Here is an 18,486-nt window from a genome sequence, read left to right as displayed (position 1 = left end):
GCCGTGTTTTAGATTTCCCCTCGCATTCTCGTACATTCAATGTACTAATATCATTTGGCCTGCATCTTATTATGATGCAGACACAAATAACTAGGATCATCATCCAGCGCCTCGTTGATCCAGTTGAGCATTCAGAGTTTGTTGGTGAGCCTCCTTACTTTCCGAAGGCCTCCTTTCTTATCATTTACTTTTTAGTGTTTCATTTGTGAGAATGATCGAGGTTCTTGTCCCGACATCCATCTAGTTGTTTTAGAGGCTTCATAGACAGCCAAATGTTAGTTCTTGAGTTTTCTATTTCCTGTTTTAATGGTTGAGACTTGAGTTGCCATTTTGGCTAAGTTTAATATTCCTTAAAGATATTTGCATGAGTTATCCTTTGAGACTATTTCTTGTGTTTAAGTCTTCTTCCGCTGAGTAAGTAAGTCAGACCAAGGGTTCGCTTGAGGCCAACAATGCTTCTCGAGTGCCAGTCTCGCCCAAGGTGTAGGCTTGTGGCGTGACAATTGCAGACAAAAAAATCTTGAAACCTGTTGACACCCAATTTTGACCGACCTTTAGCAATTTTTGAAATGATATTCGATTAAATACGTATTTTTTAAAATTATGTCGATTTTAAAATTTTAATTGATTTTTGTCTAAAAATTGTACATTTTAGTATATGTGCTTTATAAAATTATCATAATATTATTAAGATATTTTTAAAAATTATTAGTAAAACTCAAAGTAATTATTTTATTCAAATGTTTTAAAATTTAAGTGATGTTAATTGTATAAAAAATATTATGATATGTGTAGTATTTAATTGAAATAGCATTTCTTTAAAAAATCTTCTCTTAAATCATTTAAATTATAACCATTTTATTCTAATTCATTCCAATTCTAGCCTATTCAATTTCAATTTTATTTCAATTATAGCCACATTTCATTTCAATTCTAGCCAATCTTTATTTTCAATTACAACCAATTTCAGATTTCAATCCAACTCATCCCTTTTAATCCTAACCACTCATCTCACTCCGATTTAATCCCAACCATTCATCGTATTTAAATCAACGGACCAAATTTATTATCCCAAAACCTTCCTTTTTAACCTAAAAGACTCCTAAACCTAAAACTCTCATCCGGACATCTCACCTCTCACACTCTAACATCCTAACTTGCTCACGCCTTACTCTTGAATATGAAAAATATTGCTCTCTACTCCTCAAGATTCCGGTGAATGTTCTAAGTGCTTTTTTATTCGATATTGCTGTGTTCGGGTCTAGTATCGGATTAAGTTCGTCTGCATTGCTGATAACTATTTTCTGCTTAATTGGTTAGTTCTCTTCACTAGTGAAATTTTGTTTGCATTATGCACGATTGTATGTTTAAAATAATAAGGGAGTCATCTGATTTAGTTTTTCATATCCCTTTCTCTTTTCATGTGTGATCTTATATGTCCTATTACTTGTTCAAAAAATTCGTGTGTTTTGCTATGAATAACTTTTATGTTGCTATCTATATGGTTATGATCTTGTGTTTGGGTATTATTCTGTCTAACAGGTTTCGAACTTGAAGTTTTCAAGTTGAAGAGTCGCCTGGTTAAGAGATTTGGATGGAATTTTATATTTTGCTTTAATTTAATTTTTTGTTGTTTGCTCCCATTCGGTTCTGTAATAATCTTGTAATAACTCTCTAAACTCTCTAATTCTATATGAATAACTTGGGGATCGTCTAAGGGGGGGGGGGGGATATACGTGCTAACTGTTTCTTTATTTATTTATTTCTTATTTTTACGTGCGATTATTATAAAAAATCAATCTATATTCGCTTAGCCATAAAAATGGGTAAATGTGTTATAACAACCGACCTAAAATCAAGCCTTTGTGAGATTGTAATTTTTGTTTTGTGCTTAATCTGAAATAAGTCAATTTGTAAAATTTAAGATTTTGCCTCCATGCTAAAATCAGGAAATACGCTTATGGGATAATATTCATGTTATTATCTATGTCTATAACTTGTGATATCTTTAGCATGCTCTACTAATCTTTTAGTAGTTTTATGTATGCCCGTTAGTTTTAAATAATTAGATTATAATAACTTTTTGTATGTTAAATTCAGATTCTAATAATCTTGGTGCTAATAAATTATTCAGACGTTAATAATTCTTTATATGGTAATAACTTCTTAGCATGCCCTATCACTTATAAGGTACCTGTAAGAATTACTTTCAGCATATTAAATAATTGAAATAAATCTGTTTTGAATAAATGACATTTGTTCTCTAATATATGTGAAGTATAAGCATAGTAAAATAAAGGTAGAAAGTATGCCTATAGGATCTAAGTAATTTTCAATTTTTTTTTAGATCAGAAAGTATGCATATAGGTTTAAACTTTATTACATATTAGATAAATATTATATTTGTAGGTTATTAATCAAATTGTTAGCATGCCACTAAAATCTGGAATTGTAATTCGAATGTTAGGATCTTAATAAATTAAGCTTTAATTATATATCTGTTGCAATTTTTGATGTGTTTAGGAATCAGTAAATAATTAATCATGTTTACATTTAGAAATCATGCCTAGGTTTCTGAAATTTATTATATCTTATATAGAAATTATGTATCTAGGTTTTGATAATATTCTCAACATGTGCATACTTAGATACCATGCCTATAGGAGTTATATAATTCTTAATATATTATCTGGGTGTAGAAATCATGCATATAGGTTTCAAGTGACTTTTCAATTTTCACTTAGAAATCATGCCTATAGGATCTAACTAATGACATCAAGGTTAATGAATAAAGCAGTTTGCTAAAGTCGTAATCTAAAAAATTTCATCATGTTAATCAAACTGCTATAAGTCTGCTATGTATATTTATCTGCTTATATTTAAGCAATTTTGCAATGTATTTATTTTTTGATAATTAAATAAGCTATTAAACTGTCCAATTGACAACTTTCTGCATATTTACTTAAAGCCTGTCACTTCAAATACCTGTTGCCCCGATTAAATCTGGCTCGGATTAGTTAATTGCACTGTCTTGCCATTTAAAATCAGCTGCTAATTATTCTCTTCACCAAATAAATTGTTTGCCCCTTTAAAATAATTCCGGTATTAATATACCTGCTATTGTTTTCTCTTAAATATTTTGCCCATTTGCATTATTATAAGGTGCCCTATTTTAAATCAATAACTAATTAAATTAGTCTAAAAAGCTATTTTCACACTTGTAATATTTTTCTGCCCTCTAAACTCAGTAATTATATTGCCAATGTTTGTATGTTCACACTTTAGCATGCGACCTTTTCACATTATTTGTGTTTGCCAGCATGTTAATTAAAATCTAGAGGCCAATATGAGACCTTACGTGCTAAATGCTCGTTCAACATGTTTGACTTGGTGTCTAGGTGGGCCTATTATATTTTATCTTTGTCTAAACCCACCCTAATAGCAGTCCAATGCCTCTTGGACCTTACGTGGGACGCTAGACACCTCTTAGAGACGAAAGCATGTGGTTGTGGGGTAGGGGTAGTTTAGGCCCTACGGAGATGATGACATCGACTCGATCTTAAAGACAAACCTTGGTTTTGTCTGTCCCTACGAGAAGCCGATCGAAATAAAGTCGAGTGCTGATCCTAAAAGTCCTTCAAAGTCTCCCTTTCCTTTGCCCCTTTATTTGTTTATTATATTTATTTGGGGTAGCTTAATAAAAATATAAAAATTGCTTATTCTATCTAATTGTGCAAATTTCTATTTCCTCGCTCATCTCTTTATTTATTGTGTGATATTTACTTATTATATTATCATTTAGTCTAGCATGCCTATCTAATTAACTAAACTAATTAAAGTGCCNTTTTTAGTGTTTCATTTGTGAGAATGATCGAGGTTCTTGTCCCGACATCCATCTAGTTGTTTTAGAGGCTTCATAGACAGCCAAATGTTAGTTCTTGAGTTTTCTATTTCCTGTTTTAATGGTTGAGACTTGAGTTGCCATTTTGGCTAAGTTTAATATTCCTTAAAGATATTTGCATGAGTTATCCTTTGAGACTATTTCTTGTGTTTAAGTCTTCTTCCGCTGAGTAAGTAAGTCAGACCAAGGGTTCGCTTGGGGCCAACAATGGTTCTCGAGTGCCAGTCTCGCCAGGGTGTAGGCTTGTAACGTGACAATTGCAGACAAAAAAAATCTTGAAACCAGGTACGTTATGACAGAGACATTTAATCGTATATGAATTTACAAGTAAGAAAATACTAGGAAATGTCACACCATCAATTTCAAATTACTCAACAAAGATGAATTCGATATGATATTTAAGAAAGTAAAATTTTATTCTAAACATCTCAACTAGTGGAAGTTGTGTGAATCCAAGAGTTAATAAAATAGAAAAAGAAATCTCAAATCAAATCGCAAATGCCACGCGATATGTCCTGTTGACTCTTACTCCTGAACAGCCAAAAGATCCGTTTACCATAGGCCATAGGCTAAACGTGACAAAGGATATGGGTAGTGACAAACAAAATAAAGATATAGTGTTGTGAATTTAAATGTGGCTTTGACCCAAAATAAATAAATAAATATAAGATCTCATAATTCCCAATATTACTAAAAAAAATCTCCTCAATAATTACAATTATCAAAACACATTTTATGTATCGCAATGTTATTGACCAATATTTTTTTTTTCCGAAAGTTGTCAATAAATTTAATTCCTATACATTTTAAATTCATTTTTGCTATTTTAGTAATTATCTGAAAGATTGACAGAATAAGAAATGGGGACGAAACTACCGTCTACATGAGTAAAATACTACTTCATTCTTCTCATTTATGTGTGAGTGTTTGATTGATATGATATTTTAAATTTTTATTGTTTTTGAAAATTGTGATCTAAAATAATTCTTAAATACTCATGTGGTTATTAATCATATTATTAAAAGTGAAAAAAAGTTTTAAAGTTAGTAACGTAATACTCCATCAGTCCACTTTTAATTGTTAGGTTGCATTTTTCGAAAGTCAATTTGACTAATTTTTTAAGTTAAATTAAATTACATTAATTTGATATTTTAAATAAAAAATTAGATATTTAAAAAATATACGAAAATACTAAAAATTGCAATTTTTTATATATTAATATGATTAAATATACATTGTAAAATAATAGTGAAAATTCTTATAATTTAACTATAAAAAATAAGCTATGACAATTGAAAATAAACAGTGGGAGAATTTTTTTTGGGACCATAGAAGAGGACGCATAAAATGAGACGGAAGGAAGGAGTACTACACATAAAAGACAAATAATAAGGTTAGGGTTTTGGCACGTGTATCCATATGAAGCTACCAGTTGTAGTACTTAAATTAATGATTAGTAAGACCCCTATCTCTTAATTTAATAATTGAAACCCTAATCCTATATTAGATTTAAATAACAAACTACATGTTCCACCAATCAAGAAAAACTTAGTCTATGCAGATCAATTAAACAAATGGTTTTTACCTTTCCGGTTTTTGTGATGAGCAACTTCAATCATCAATGATTAAACTAGTCTACTAATGGATTAAAGATTATTTAATTACTCAATTTTAAAATAAAATAAAATGTGCAAACACTGATCTTGGACTCTTTATTGTTACTATTTTCAGTAATTCTAGTACTCCATCTGTCCCAATTTATTAGGGCTAGGCATTTGATAATTTGGTTCAATTTCATTTTTTTTTAATTTTTTTAGTTTTCGATTCTTGTACCACACGTACCGAACACCGAACCAAAATAATTCGGTTCGATTCGATTTTTATTATTTCGATTTAATTTATGTTATTTCAGTTCGATATTTTTTAGGACCTGCTTAGTGGGATTTTTAAATTTTTAAATTTTGTAACTTTATTGTTTGATTTTTCAGCTTAATGGGCTAAAAATAAGTGATCCTTAGATTAATTAAATTAGTAGTACATCTTTTTGTGGTGCTGCCTGAGTGTTGGTCTACTGGCGGCTGCTGCGGGCTACCGCTGAGGTGCTGAGTTCTGGCCTGCTGCGTGCTGCCTGCTGGCCAGTCGCTGGTCAATGCTGGAGCCCGGAAGTGGAAACTGAACGACGTGCGGGCTGCGGCAAATTAGAGAAGTTTGAACTTTGAAAAGTGCTCTGTCTCTTTGACCTAATTTACCAATAAAATATAAATTATTAAATTATAACATTTATTATTTAATATTAATATATATTATTATATAATATAATATATTTCGATAAACCAAAAAACTGAATAATACAAAACTTACATACCGAAAACCAAATCAAAATACCAAAAAATACAAAAATATATACCGAAAACCGAAATACCGAAACCAAAATACCGAAATAATTCAATTTAGTTCGGTTCAATTTTTCGATGTTTATACCCAGCCCTACAATTTATGTGATTTACTTTCCTTTTTAGTCAGTTTCAAAAAGAATGACACGTTTCTATATTAAGTAACAATTTAACTATAAAATGTCTATTTATCTTTAATGAAATGATTTACAGTCACACAAATTTCTACAATTTATTTTGGACCACAAGTTATAACAGTATTCTTTTTCGAATATAAAATGAGATGGAGGGAGTAATAATTTATCATGCTCCTAAGCTTTCATTGGACGGTGGTGCAGTGATGGCCAGGAACAATTTCCAAATCCTTCTCCGACACATAATCAAAAGCAAAGATCATAAAAGTTGTTCAGTGTTACTCCCTCTTTCCCTAATTACGTGTCCACTTTTGAATTGACACATTTATTAAGAAATCAATTAATGATATAGTGAGTTTATTATTTTACTCATATTAATTATGAAGTGGAAGAAAAGCTCTATATTTTTTAAAGTAATTAATCATTTAATTGAGGGTATAATAGGTAAAAAAAATTATCCTTTCTTGATTTATCAAAATGAACAAGTAATTAGGGATAATTATAAAAGGAAAAGTGGACAAGTAATTAGAGAGAGAAGGAGTATCTTCATTCCAGCTCCTAACAGAATAATAGCTAAGCTTATTGCCTAATATAATGATAAGTTGAACTTTCTGTATGTCCGTTTATTATTATTTTTAAAAGAGTATTTACTGTTCGAGCAACTCTCTTTTATTTTTATTAATTTAAGGTAGTGGAAGTTTTCAACGNAAAAAATTGTCCTTTCTTGATTTATCAAAATGGACAAGTAATTAGGGATAATTATAAAAGGAAAAATGGACAAGTAATTAGAGAGAGAAGGAGTATCTTCTTTCCAGCTCCTAACAGAATAATAGCTAAGCTTATTGCCTAATATAATGATAAGTTGAACTTTCTGTATGTCCGTTTATTATTATTTTTAAAAGAGTATTTACTGTTCGAGCAACTCTCTTTTATTTTTATTAATTTAAGGTAGTGGAAATTTTCAACGACACAAGTTGTTTTTTTATTTTAACCACATGACTACTGTTAAATTTAATTATATTTGTAAGCAATCAGATGAAGCATTATCATTTTTGTTAGTCATTCAGACCACCAGACTCAAAAGAGTGTCAGAATTGAAGGACAAAAACACTCCGTCCATGTCTTTTCTCCCTCATTTTTCTTATCTTAAAGTTCTGGTGTACATTTTACTTGCAATACTAAAATAGTTATGTTGCGTAAGAAGCAGTGATAGCAAACATTATCCCAACTCAAAATAATATAAATATTGGGAGACATGAAGAACAATCAACCTCTCCATCTTAAAACTTCTAAAATAGTCAATTCTAAATAGAACACCTGCCCTCCGTCTCTAATACTAAGCTCCCATTCAGTTATAAATTTTAAAGTTGAAACTTGAAAAATTGTATTTTTCAAAATCTAAATTATGATTTACTTGATTTTTTAAAAAAGTTTTTGTGAATTGGAGCTTATAAGTAATTGAAAATCGATAAAATTTCATGACCAAACAGACTAATGAAGATGAACTTTCAAAATTTACTCTCAAACGCTGGCTAAGTCAAGCACGACTCCCCCAAAAAAACTCATGTCATTAAAAATATCATCTATATATATAGCTCTTCCTTTATTTAATTTTTTTCGACAACCCCACGCCAAACAAATTCCGCGGGCATTCATACAACAGGTACAAATACGGAAGTCTTTACATGAGACCCATATTTTAGGCTGTCACGAAGTCCCAAACAATGAAATTTTGACTATACCTCTCCCCAAATGGGGAACTGGATCCCTCTCCCCATCAAAATAATTATCTGCCTCTTAAAAACATGGAAGTAAAAAGATAAAGCTAAGATCACTTTAATAAAACAAAGTGATTTAATTACTTCAGAAATGAAAACCAGGGAGCAGAGATGCCATTTTGCTTGTAGAAACAGTTATCATCATCAGAAAACTAAAGGCAATTGCTTTACAAGCACTGCCTTGTCGTTTTAGAAAGAAAAAGAGTGTGTATAACATCTGACACACACACTAACGGAAACAACTTGCTGCAATTGCTTTACCGTGGACCATAATATACTCCCCCTCCTCCCCACTTTATTTTTTCACACTTTACAGTACCAAAAAGGCCCCCTTCCTATGCCCTTTCTCTTTCTAATAACACCGCCTAATTGCCTCTGATTATTAATTAACTATTTTGTCTTATCTTGAAAATACGGCTGTTAGCCAAATGCAATTGTTATCTTGTGTTTTGGTGAAGAGTTTATACTCCACTACATATTAGATTAGAGGGACCATATTTAGTTTATGTCACCATCTATAATTTCTTCTCATATTCCACGTTTTCCCGTATTCTCTGACATAGTGAAAGGAAGCGTTAAGCGTATTAATAATGAGATTGTTGGACCAGTGTGCAGGCTGCAGAAGAGGACGAACATGACCTTGTCGGTTGTTTAGTGGAGTAAGTCTTACTTTCATCAATGTCTTATGGCAACTCCCTCATCACTCTTACTTTACCTACCAAACTCTCTTTCTTTTGTGCTTTCTTGGGTTGGATGCCTCTTAAGGAGACACAAGAAAATCTTCTCTCATTCAATTATTTTTCTTTCTTCTACCCCTTACTCTAAATCCTCCTCATTTTCTCTTTAGCCAACAAATTTCTGTAATTTACAACCAATGACCTTCAAAGTCTAGTTTTATCCCGTGTTGACCGTCTGTCTCAATTTTCTTGAAATTATTACTCCCTACTACTAGCTAGCTCAGCACCAAGATCATTGGGTCAATTCTTTGTCCATTTATCAGCCTCTTTAATAGTACATACAGTGGATTTAGCACTAAAAATATCACACTCAATTGATTAGTCCTCCAATTATGATACATCACTGTGTTACCTACAAGATTTTTTTTTGTAACTTAGGATAGATTACCAGAAGGTGAAAGTTTAAGATCAGACAGTCATTTCAGATAGCAAAATTAGGATTTATGGAACACAGAGGCCAAGAAAAGGATATGGGCTTGCCTAATCCCAATCCCATGAGTTATAACCCATCTCATCTTAACCAGCAAGAATCATCATCCTCTGCAGCAAACAAATTCCTTACTGCTCCTATAGCTTCAAATATACCAAATAGAACAACAAATGAACAAAGTATCCATGAAAATACCATTTTTAGCCCTAACCAAACCCTAGATCAGCATAATCTTACTCAAAATTCAGATCCAGATCCAGTTCGACAACTATCTACTAGTTCAGCAAGTGAGAGGAATATTACCCCCGTCCGGTACAAAGAATGTCTCAAAAATCATGCTGCAAATATGGGAGGATATGTACGAGACGGTTGCGGAGAATTCATGCCAAGCGGAGAAGAAGAGACACCGGAATACCTGAAATGTGCAGCTTGTGATTGTCATCGCAATTTTCATAGGAAAGAGACTGAGGACGAATCACAAACACCTGGTGTGCATAGAAATAACCACCGTATACCCAACCAAACTCCGCCTTCACTTCCAGCTGTGCCTACGCAGCAACAACACCATCATAAATACTCACACAGCTATCCAAGAGGTCACATGGCACCAGTAATGATGAGTTTCGGTGGGAACACGGGAGTTGCAGCTGAATCATCAAGCGAAGATCTGAATATGTTTCACGGAGGACAAGGGATAATTCAGCCTTGTAATTTTTCGGCGTCGAAGAAGAGATTTCGAACGAAATTCAGTCAACAACAGAAAGATAGAATGCTAGAGTTCGCTGAGAAACTGGGATGGAGAATTCAGAAACAAGATGAACAAGAAGTGCATCAGTTTTGTAATGAAGTGGGTGTGAAGAGACAAGTGTTCAAAGTGTGGATGCACAACAGCAAACAAGCAACCAAGAAGAAACAAACTTAAACAGGCAAGACTACAAAATCCCAATTTGTGCATAATTCTGATATAGATAAGATGAGTTTTTTATTAGACAAATAGTAATTAATTCTTTGATCACAAGATTTCAGCACCTTCAAATTTAAGACCTTATGTGGTTAGTACTAATTAGTAGTACCAATTAATTCATCACAAAAGTTTCCTCAAATTCCCCTTTCTGTGCATTGGATTGCGATCGCTAAGTTTGTTTTGTATTTTTCCTTGTTTTTGTGTTGTCGGGTATCAATCGTGGAAATAACAAAGACAAAATTAAACATAAAAAGAGGCTGTGATTGGTCCAAAGGGCGAATCACACACAAATTTCTCGGTTATCAAAAAAAAAAATTAAACATAAAAATGCAATTCTCTCTCTTTCACCGTTCTTGCTATAATTGAGAGGCAAAGTAACGGGAATTGAACTACTGAACTAATTAGTAGGTAATAGAATTAACAGACTCGTACAATGATTTTATGCTCTATTATAAATAAATATAGAAGAAACTAGTAGTATGCTTAATTACATACTATGATCTTATTAGAAAGTAAAAGTTCAATAGGCTTAATAATGCTCTTAATTATTAGTACAATGGACTAGTACGTATAGGGCCCTATATCATCCCAGAAACTCTTCGGTCAAAAATTAGGGCCAAAACATGTGACAAACATAACACCATTAGCCATCGTTGCCCAACCAGGTGACATGAGATTAATATGCTTATTACAACGTTTTGTGCTCTTCTAGTGTTACCAAAATTAAGCTCCTGGATGATTTGTAAAGGTGTAAATGTGATCGATGCAGCAGTAGAACTAATACTATCTGCTATTTCTGCAAAATAAGTCTCTTTCTATATATATAAAACTATAGATAGATGAAACTTGTAATATATCGCCTGTACAAACATAAAGCATAACTGATATGTTTTGATACTCTTGGATTGTTGCACTTGGTGTTTACATAAATGTGATCGATAGTGATTGTCATGCAAAAATCAAGACATTACTATCCTATAATAAGAAGAGTGTTTCCAACAAGAAACTTCTCTATAATTAGTCTTTTTTTTAAAGTTGATAAGAATTACTGCTATAAAATACCATCACTGTTATCTTTATTAATACTTTGTTTTACTAAAATAAGTGTCCTATCGGCAGTGTTGCAGTAATAATAAACATGGAGTTCCAAGTTTAAAAAAATATAAATTACTACACAAAAAAAAATCCAGTGTCTATTAGGTTACGGTTAGAATTTTCTTTTTCCAACTCGAAAAGCAAAGAAACATAATTTTTGTGACTGAATTTGTACGTGTTAAATTTAAATTTATCATCCAATAGGGCATCAAGAAGATAAGGCTTAGATCCAGTATTATCTATGGTGTTTCATAAGCAGATGAAAACTTTAAGCACCTCAATACCGGAGGAAAGTTAAACGAATCTCAAGATTTTTATGCTTACTATAACTCAAAATATACTAGTTCTACTATAAATTTGGAACCGTCCAAATTGAAAAAAAGATTTTTGTATGACCCATTCAGATCTTAGCCATTAAATTCTATGGAGAACAAGCGCAAACTCACTACAAAAATGTCACTATTTTTCTAAGTGAAATGCTTCGCACGTATATTTTGATTGAATCAATGAATAAAGAAAAAATAATACTCTTAGTATTTTCATACAAAAATTTTTGTGTTGAAAATATTTCAGTAAAAATCTATTTTTAATCTGCATTTTTCAACTGGTTCGATAAAAATATAAGTGAGAAAATCATATTCCATCAACACAATTTTTGGTGGTCCTTTTGATTTTTGAACGTACGTGACTTTTGGAACAGTATTATTATCCTGTAGAGCCCACAATATAATGGTATGTCCCAATATTTAAGCATAGGTCTTGTCACTCCAGTAGTCATAATTTGAAATAATGGTATTCTCGTACATGACTACTCAAATTCAACGATAGTAACATTATTTTATTTTTTAATAGTTGGTACAATCACTTTTGCACCTATTTTGGACCCGTTTGGCCATAGAAAAATTAACTAATAATATTTGTCCATGAAATTTGTCATTATTTGACAAATATTTTTGATAATTTGAACCAAATCTCATTATTTGGGAACTTTCAAAAATTAAAATTTTACATCAAACTTTTATCTTTTACAAAAACACCCTCTATAGTAGTTGCTTGCGTTGTACTACATAATTTTTTACGTGAACACCAAAGTAGTGATGAAATATTCATTGAATATGAAAGTGATAATGTGGTTGTTGATGAAAATGATGAACAATTGGCTCAAGATAATAAAGTCATATGCTTTGTCTACTTCACGATGTATGGAATGATATTTTTTGCACTCACTCCAAACTACCACATTGCTCCAGTGTCATGGACACTACTTGTTATTTGTTGCAACGAAGATCCAATTGACTTGTAATACAAACTTATGATTAGCTTTGATAGTTTTTAAAACTTATGTGTATAAATCATATTTTTCTAAAAAAGTGAAATATGTTTTTCAAATACTATGATCAAACACATTGTGAAATTTCACCCAAATTTTCACCCAAAAGATATTTGAAAATCTATATCTGTATATCGTCAATGAAAGTAGTGACAAGTTCCAAAGAAAATATGCATAATAAGCGTCGTCATTTTCTTTATTAAATTAAAGTTTAACACAAGTTATGACCATATAGAATTGAGTTCATCAATTTCATCCGTCCCAACTTTAAAAAAAAATGTAACAATAGAAGAAAAATATAATAGTAAAATCTAAGCTACTCACCGGATAGAAAATTACTTCAATTGAGGATTTCTGGGGGTGTCCGTAGCCATTCTTATGGTTGATCATAATTCCTTGCCACTTGCACTTTTCAATTTTGCTCCAACATTACCTGCAGCGTCCGAAGCCTTCTCTTTGGCCGTTTCATATTTATCCTTTGCTTGTTCATTCATCGTGTTCTTGGCAGAGTTGTAAGTTTCATGCACTTTTGATTTGGCACCCTCATATCCAGCATAAGCTTTGTCTCTCGCATAATTGGCTCTATCCGTAGCCATTCTTATGGTGTGATCGGCGAAGTCATAGGCATCCGATGCTTTATCTTTCATTGTGTCTTTTGAATTACCAACAATATTAGAAGCCCCGTCCCTTGCTCGGTTCATCTTTTCAGATACAAATCCATAAGCATCATACGCTTTGTCTTTACCAATTTTTTTGGCTTTATCTGTGGCATAAGCATAGGCATCCTTAGCTTTATTACTAATCTTCTCATTAGCTGAACCACCCATTTCGGAAGCGGCATTCACGGAATCATGCGCCTTCTCAGAGGCGAAATCTTTGGCATTGTAAGCTTTATATTTGATGCTTTCTTTGGCATCAGCGGCCATGTCAGAAGCAATGTTAGTTGCTTGACCTGCCTTATTAGAACCATAAGCATAAGCATCATGTGCCTTCTCTTTGGCAAAATCGGTAGCATCATAAGCCTTATGTTTGGCACTTTCTTTAGTATCGGCCGCTGTATCTGAAGCAATGTTCGTGGCTTGAGCTGCCTTATCAGATGCATAAGCATAAGCATCATGTGCCTTTTCTTTGGCAAACTCGGTAGCTGTTTTTGTGGCTTGGCCGGTTTTCTCCGATGCATAGGCATAAGCATCATATGCATTTTCTTTGGCATGACTAGCGGTATTCATAGCTTGATTGGCTTTCTTGGACGCATAATTTTTCGCATCACCGAATTTGTCAGATGCTACATCAGCCATCTCCTTAGCCTTTTGAGAACCATACCTTTGGGTTTCTGCAAAGAACATCTGATTATTAGTAATTCTTTCAACGTAAAAGTTGTCTCTTGTTTCTCTAAAAGCTTGAAGACAAAGGAAAAGGTACCATGTGCAGCAGAATTAACAGAATCTCTTGCATTTGATGCAGTCTCCTTGGCTCTATCTGTTAATCTTTGGGCTTCGTCTTTTGCATCATCTTGGTGCCTGAAAATGAGAGTGGTCAAACACGTAACAAGAAGTAACAAACATTGCCTAACCAATTTAAATTAATTTTCCAAACCTTCACCTGGAAATGCTTCACATATATTTGAGTTTAATTTGTTCCTTTACAGGTTATGTGAGTAATTGTATAACACATACACTTGTCTGATTAAAAAAGGGAAAATCAAACTTTTAAAAACTTGTTAATCAACTTCCTCCGTTTCAATAATTTTAGATCTCTTAAACAAAACAGATTTTTTCAACACCTAAATGTTCGTCATACAACGAAAAAGGCCATTAATTACCTATTTTAATTTCACCATTGCAAAAGGTTTACACTAGAGACATTACCTATGCAAATCAAGGATCATGTTGATCAGTGTTGAAAAATCAATTATATATCCATAATGTTCGATCCGTTCCAATATAAATTAACGATGAAAAAATTATTTTTATAAAGATAATATGATACTTAATTTTTATGGAAATTTTTAAAAATTAATTTCAAATTAAAATGAAAATCTCAAAGGTGAAAAGTACCAGCAAAGGGATTAGGCCTTGGCCTTTACTGCTGTTCATTGGTCCTTTTTTTTTATGTACAAGTAATAATTTCAATTTCTATTTACTCACTCCATTTCAATTTATTTCTTTTTTTAGATCGTAATTAGGCAGAATTTAGATTATTTCTAATTTTTTTTACGAACTCTTTAATTATAACTTTTCATATGAAATGGAGGAAGTATTGAAAATAAATAAACTAATTAAAATTGAGGAAGTATTGAAAAATGGATTACTAATTTTAGAAAGTGTTTATTAACGTCCTTTTACCAAAGACTTTATCCAATTTTAAGATTTTTCTCAAAAACACAATTTTTTTTATAAAANAAGGTGAAAAGTACCAGCAAAGGGATTAGGCCTTGGCCTTACCGCAGTTCATTGGTCCTTTTTTTATGTACAAGTAATAATTTCAATTTCTATTTACTCACTCCATTTTAATTTATTTCTTTTTTTTAGATCGTAATTAGGCAGAATTTAGATTATTTCTATTTTTCTTTTACGAACTCTTTAATTATAACTTTTCATATGAAATGGAGGAAGTATTGAAAATAAATAAACTAATTAAAATTGAGGAAGTATTGAAAAATGGATTACTAATTTTAGAAAGTGTTTATTAACGTCCTTTTACCAAAGACTTTATCCAATTTTAAGATTTTTCTCAAAAACACAATTTTTTTTATAAAATGAATTTGAACACATGTATCAACTACTCAAAATAGTAAGTAGGCATTTGCTTACTGAGAGAATTTGGCAGTGACCCAATCAGTCCAAGAAGCAGTTTTGTCTTTAGCATCTTCAATGGCTTCGGACGCACTTTGCTTAGCCTGTTGGGCTTTATTATTTATGTCTCCTGCACCCATATTCGCTTTCTGCTTCGCAATCTCCGTCGCTTCCTCTCCCCAACACCAACTCACACTTAACATACCCGCAAACAACACTATAAACAACGCCATCCTCAAACCCATTTTTATTTTTATTTTTATTTTACTTATATATGTATTAATAATTATTATTAAGAATAATGTTTCGATTACTTTTCAAACTATGAATTGTTATCAACAATTTTTTTATTTTTTTTTGGGAATTATGAAAGAGTTGAGAGTGGAAGAGGAAGTTATATATAAACTTGGGAAGTTGGAAAGAGCGATTCTTTAGAGAACCAAAATAGCAACGTGGATGCATGTGAAATGAAGTCTTATGTTTTACTGCCACGTAATTAAAATGGCTAAGACCAAGTCTTTACCGTTGAATTTTATTTATTTTCATCTTATGCGAATTTACCTCTCAACCAGTGGACAACTTTCTTTCTTTTTTTTTTCCAAAAATTACTCTCAACAAATGTGGTTAATGAGATCGGTAGGCTACTTATAAGATTTAGACAATTTTTATTTTTTTATTTAAGTATTAAAGCGTGAATCAGGTCCAAGACCTTCATTCGACATTTATGATATCAACATAGTCAGAGGTGATGGTCACATACTTTCAACAAAAATTAAACTTTTAGATGATATAGTCACGTATTTTACTCTTAATAGCCGAACGAATAAGCAATTCCAGAAATAACGAACAAATGTCATTAGCGAGAATGGATAGACAACTGTTTGACTTAATTTATTCTTTAGGCTAATGAGAGTATGTTTGAATTGATTTAACAGTTAATTAAATCTATTTTTAAGTTATTTTATTTTTGGAAGTGTTTGACAAGGTTAAAAAGTATTTAAAATAAGTTTAATATGACTTTAAAAAAATTAAAAACTAAAAGTAGGTCTCCCCTATATTTTTATTTTTTGATTTAAAATTCATTTAAGTTTGAATTTTTATTTTTAGACGCTATTTCTTTTAAGCCAATTCAAACGAACTTCCCTTAATTAGGTCAGAAGGCGGTAAATCATAGCGTGGTAATTTTAATTTTAACAGTGCATTGGAGGTTCACTTTTGGTTCGATCTATTCCCTTAATAGTTTTTCACATATGTATCAAGCTTTGTTCAATAATTGTTGGGTTCATTAAATTTGAGTCCATGGATTTCGTACGTATTTCATCTACCATACGAATGTCGTTCAAAAACATCCATTATGGTTACCTAAATTGTTTTAACAATGTACTGCAACTCAACAATATGAAATTTATCATTTCATCAAGCACAATATCTTTACTTAGCGTCCATAAATTATATTATGCCGATTAATTCGAAACGATAATAATCAGGGTTATACAATGATAACACTAACACATCTCACTATATCTAAGAAGAAAATAATAGCTTAGTGTATTCATAATCTTGAGAGAAAAATATGTCTTTCCACGTATGTAATTCGTCCACATATCTTTGACTTTGACGGGTATTATACCTCGTACTCCTGTACTCAAAGAGGAACTTTAATCAATTACTTAGAACCAAAAAAAAGGTTTGACGCATCTCATGAATTGACGGTTGATACATTAAAATAAACAGTGCCACTAACATGACTTAATAAAAAAAATCAAAACAAGACACTAAAAACTTCATATTGTCAAGACAAACTTTATGGTAGTATCAGAATCACATATTAAAGATTTCAAAGTACGGAATAAAATATTGAGTTAGATAATGGTTGGGTACGGAGTATCTAATTTAAGTATAGACAAAAGAAGCTGTCTCTCAATTCTTACCTGTATTTAGAAAGTATTGGACCTTAAGAATTTTATCCAAAAAGTCTAGCTAGAGGGATTACATCTCATGTGGGCTCATGGACAGGATAACAAGTTGAACGGAATGTGCATGGCCAAGCATACAAAAAATATTTTTAAATTTTTTATCACGCATCATATGTACATAAAGTTTGAGCCAGAGTTAATTGTTACCTGTAATAGATTAACGAGACTTTCCACCTGACTTGTATTTTGGGAATGGAACGTCACCAGATTCAATGTGCTTAAGATCTTCTACAAGGATAGCATAGTGATGTTTAACTTCTTCAGCTGATTTCCCACCAACGTATCTAGCAATGTTTTGCCAGCGGTCAGATGTGTCCTTGTCGTAGACCGCGAGTGCCTGCTCGAATTTCTTGTTTTCTATTGTAGTCCAAGCAGTGAGTGAATTTGATGTCATTTTTTTTTGATAAAAATGTGTGTATGAAACTGAAGTATAAGCTTGAAAACTATGAATTGTAAATTGGTACTGAGTGAGTGAGAAGTTGTTGAGGGATGTGTTGAATTTATATTAGGGATGGGGTATGCCAGTTGGGGAATATATAAATTCTTACAAATTGAAGAATCATTGGGTGATTCGTCAATTTAGAAACCACAAGTACGTGGAACAAATTAAATGGTGAAGAAGGAGAATCAGTTAATATCAAGGAGATGTTATTTATTCATGGTCTCTTGGTGTATAACATTTGTAGTGGAATATTATTGTACATTGATAAGACTAATGGAATAATTAATTAGAGAAGAAAGTTATAAACCATAGTAATTAGATGAAATTAATGGATTGTTTATTGGTGATATATAGGTGGGATGACGAAAGAAATTTTTACTCTTCATGTCCGTACTATTAAATTCACTAGAACTTGATGATCTCATTCCTTTTCTTAAGAATCCAATAAAAAAGTATTTCTTTTGCACTTAGCTAGACTTTGGTTGGCTGATCCAGCTTATGTAAGGCCTGA

General features: G+C 31.9%; 3 protein-coding genes across 5 annotated transcripts in view; 1 reads left to right on the top strand and 2 right to left on the bottom strand.

The window, feature by feature from the left end:
- Nucleotides 1–17,955, bottom strand: part of LOC125849239 (protein RADIALIS-like 5) — a 79,998-nt gene extending 62,043 nt beyond the window's left edge. For 2 of the 3 annotated variants that reach the window (XR_007444599.1, XR_007444598.1), the window contains exons 1-2: nucleotides 17,681–17,927; nucleotides 17,156–17,196 (exon numbers count right to left, since the gene is read on the bottom strand). Coding sequence is in view for 1 of the 3 variants with exons in the window: in XM_049529281.1 (XP_049385238.1) it covers nucleotides 17,691–17,927 (237 nt within the window). In the remaining 2 variants the exon portion in view is untranslated. Of the gene's footprint in view, nucleotides 1–16,998; nucleotides 17,197–17,680 lie in introns of those variants that run through there. The other variant, XM_049529281.1, reaches the window with a different exon arrangement.
- On the top strand, nucleotides 8,730–10,493 carry LOC125849236 (zinc-finger homeodomain protein 6-like). Its single transcript, XM_049529278.1, has one exon. The coding sequence runs from the start codon at nucleotides 9,387–9,389 to the stop codon at nucleotides 10,293–10,295; it is 909 nt and encodes a 302-aa protein (XP_049385235.1). The 5' UTR covers nucleotides 8,730–9,386; the 3' UTR covers nucleotides 10,296–10,493.
- Nucleotides 13,092–15,806, bottom strand: LOC125849240 (uncharacterized). The gene is made up of 3 exons (XM_049529283.1): nucleotides 15,576–15,806; nucleotides 14,185–14,282; nucleotides 13,092–14,095 (listed from the first exon to the last, which is right to left on the bottom strand). The coding sequence occupies exons 1-3, from the start codon at nucleotides 15,800–15,802 to the stop codon at nucleotides 13,149–13,151; spliced, it is 1,272 nt and encodes a 423-aa protein (XP_049385240.1). The 5' UTR covers nucleotides 15,803–15,806; the 3' UTR covers nucleotides 13,092–13,148.
- Nucleotides 17,956–18,486: the final 531 nt, after the last annotated feature.

Source organism: Solanum stenotomum, chromosome 12 (assembly GCF_019186545.1).
Source record: "Solanum stenotomum isolate F172 chromosome 12, ASM1918654v1, whole genome shotgun sequence".
Lineage (NCBI taxonomy): Eukaryota > Viridiplantae > Streptophyta > Magnoliopsida > Solanales > Solanaceae > Solanum > Solanum stenotomum.
The sequence above is the reverse complement of the archived record's forward strand: the minus strand, read 5'-3'. Positions and strand labels throughout refer to the sequence as shown.

Excerpts from the sequence above, each read along its gene's own strand:
- LOC125849236 (XM_049529278.1), top strand. The coding sequence starts at position 9,387 with ATGGAACACAGAGGCCAAGAAAAGGATATGGGCTTGCCTAATCCCAAT.
- LOC125849240 (XM_049529283.1), bottom strand. The coding sequence starts at position 15,802 with ATGGGTTTGAGGATGGCGTTGTTTATAGTGTTGTTTGCGGGTATGTTA. Across the intron at positions 14,283-15,575 it reads GTCACTGCCAAATTCTCTCA|GCACCAAGATGATGCAAAAG; the intron begins GTAAGCAAATGC and ends TCTCATTTTCAG. Across the intron at positions 14,096-14,184 it reads TGTTAATTCTGCTGCACATG|AAACCCAAAGGTATGGTTCT; the intron begins GTACCTTTTCCT and ends TGTTCTTTGCAG.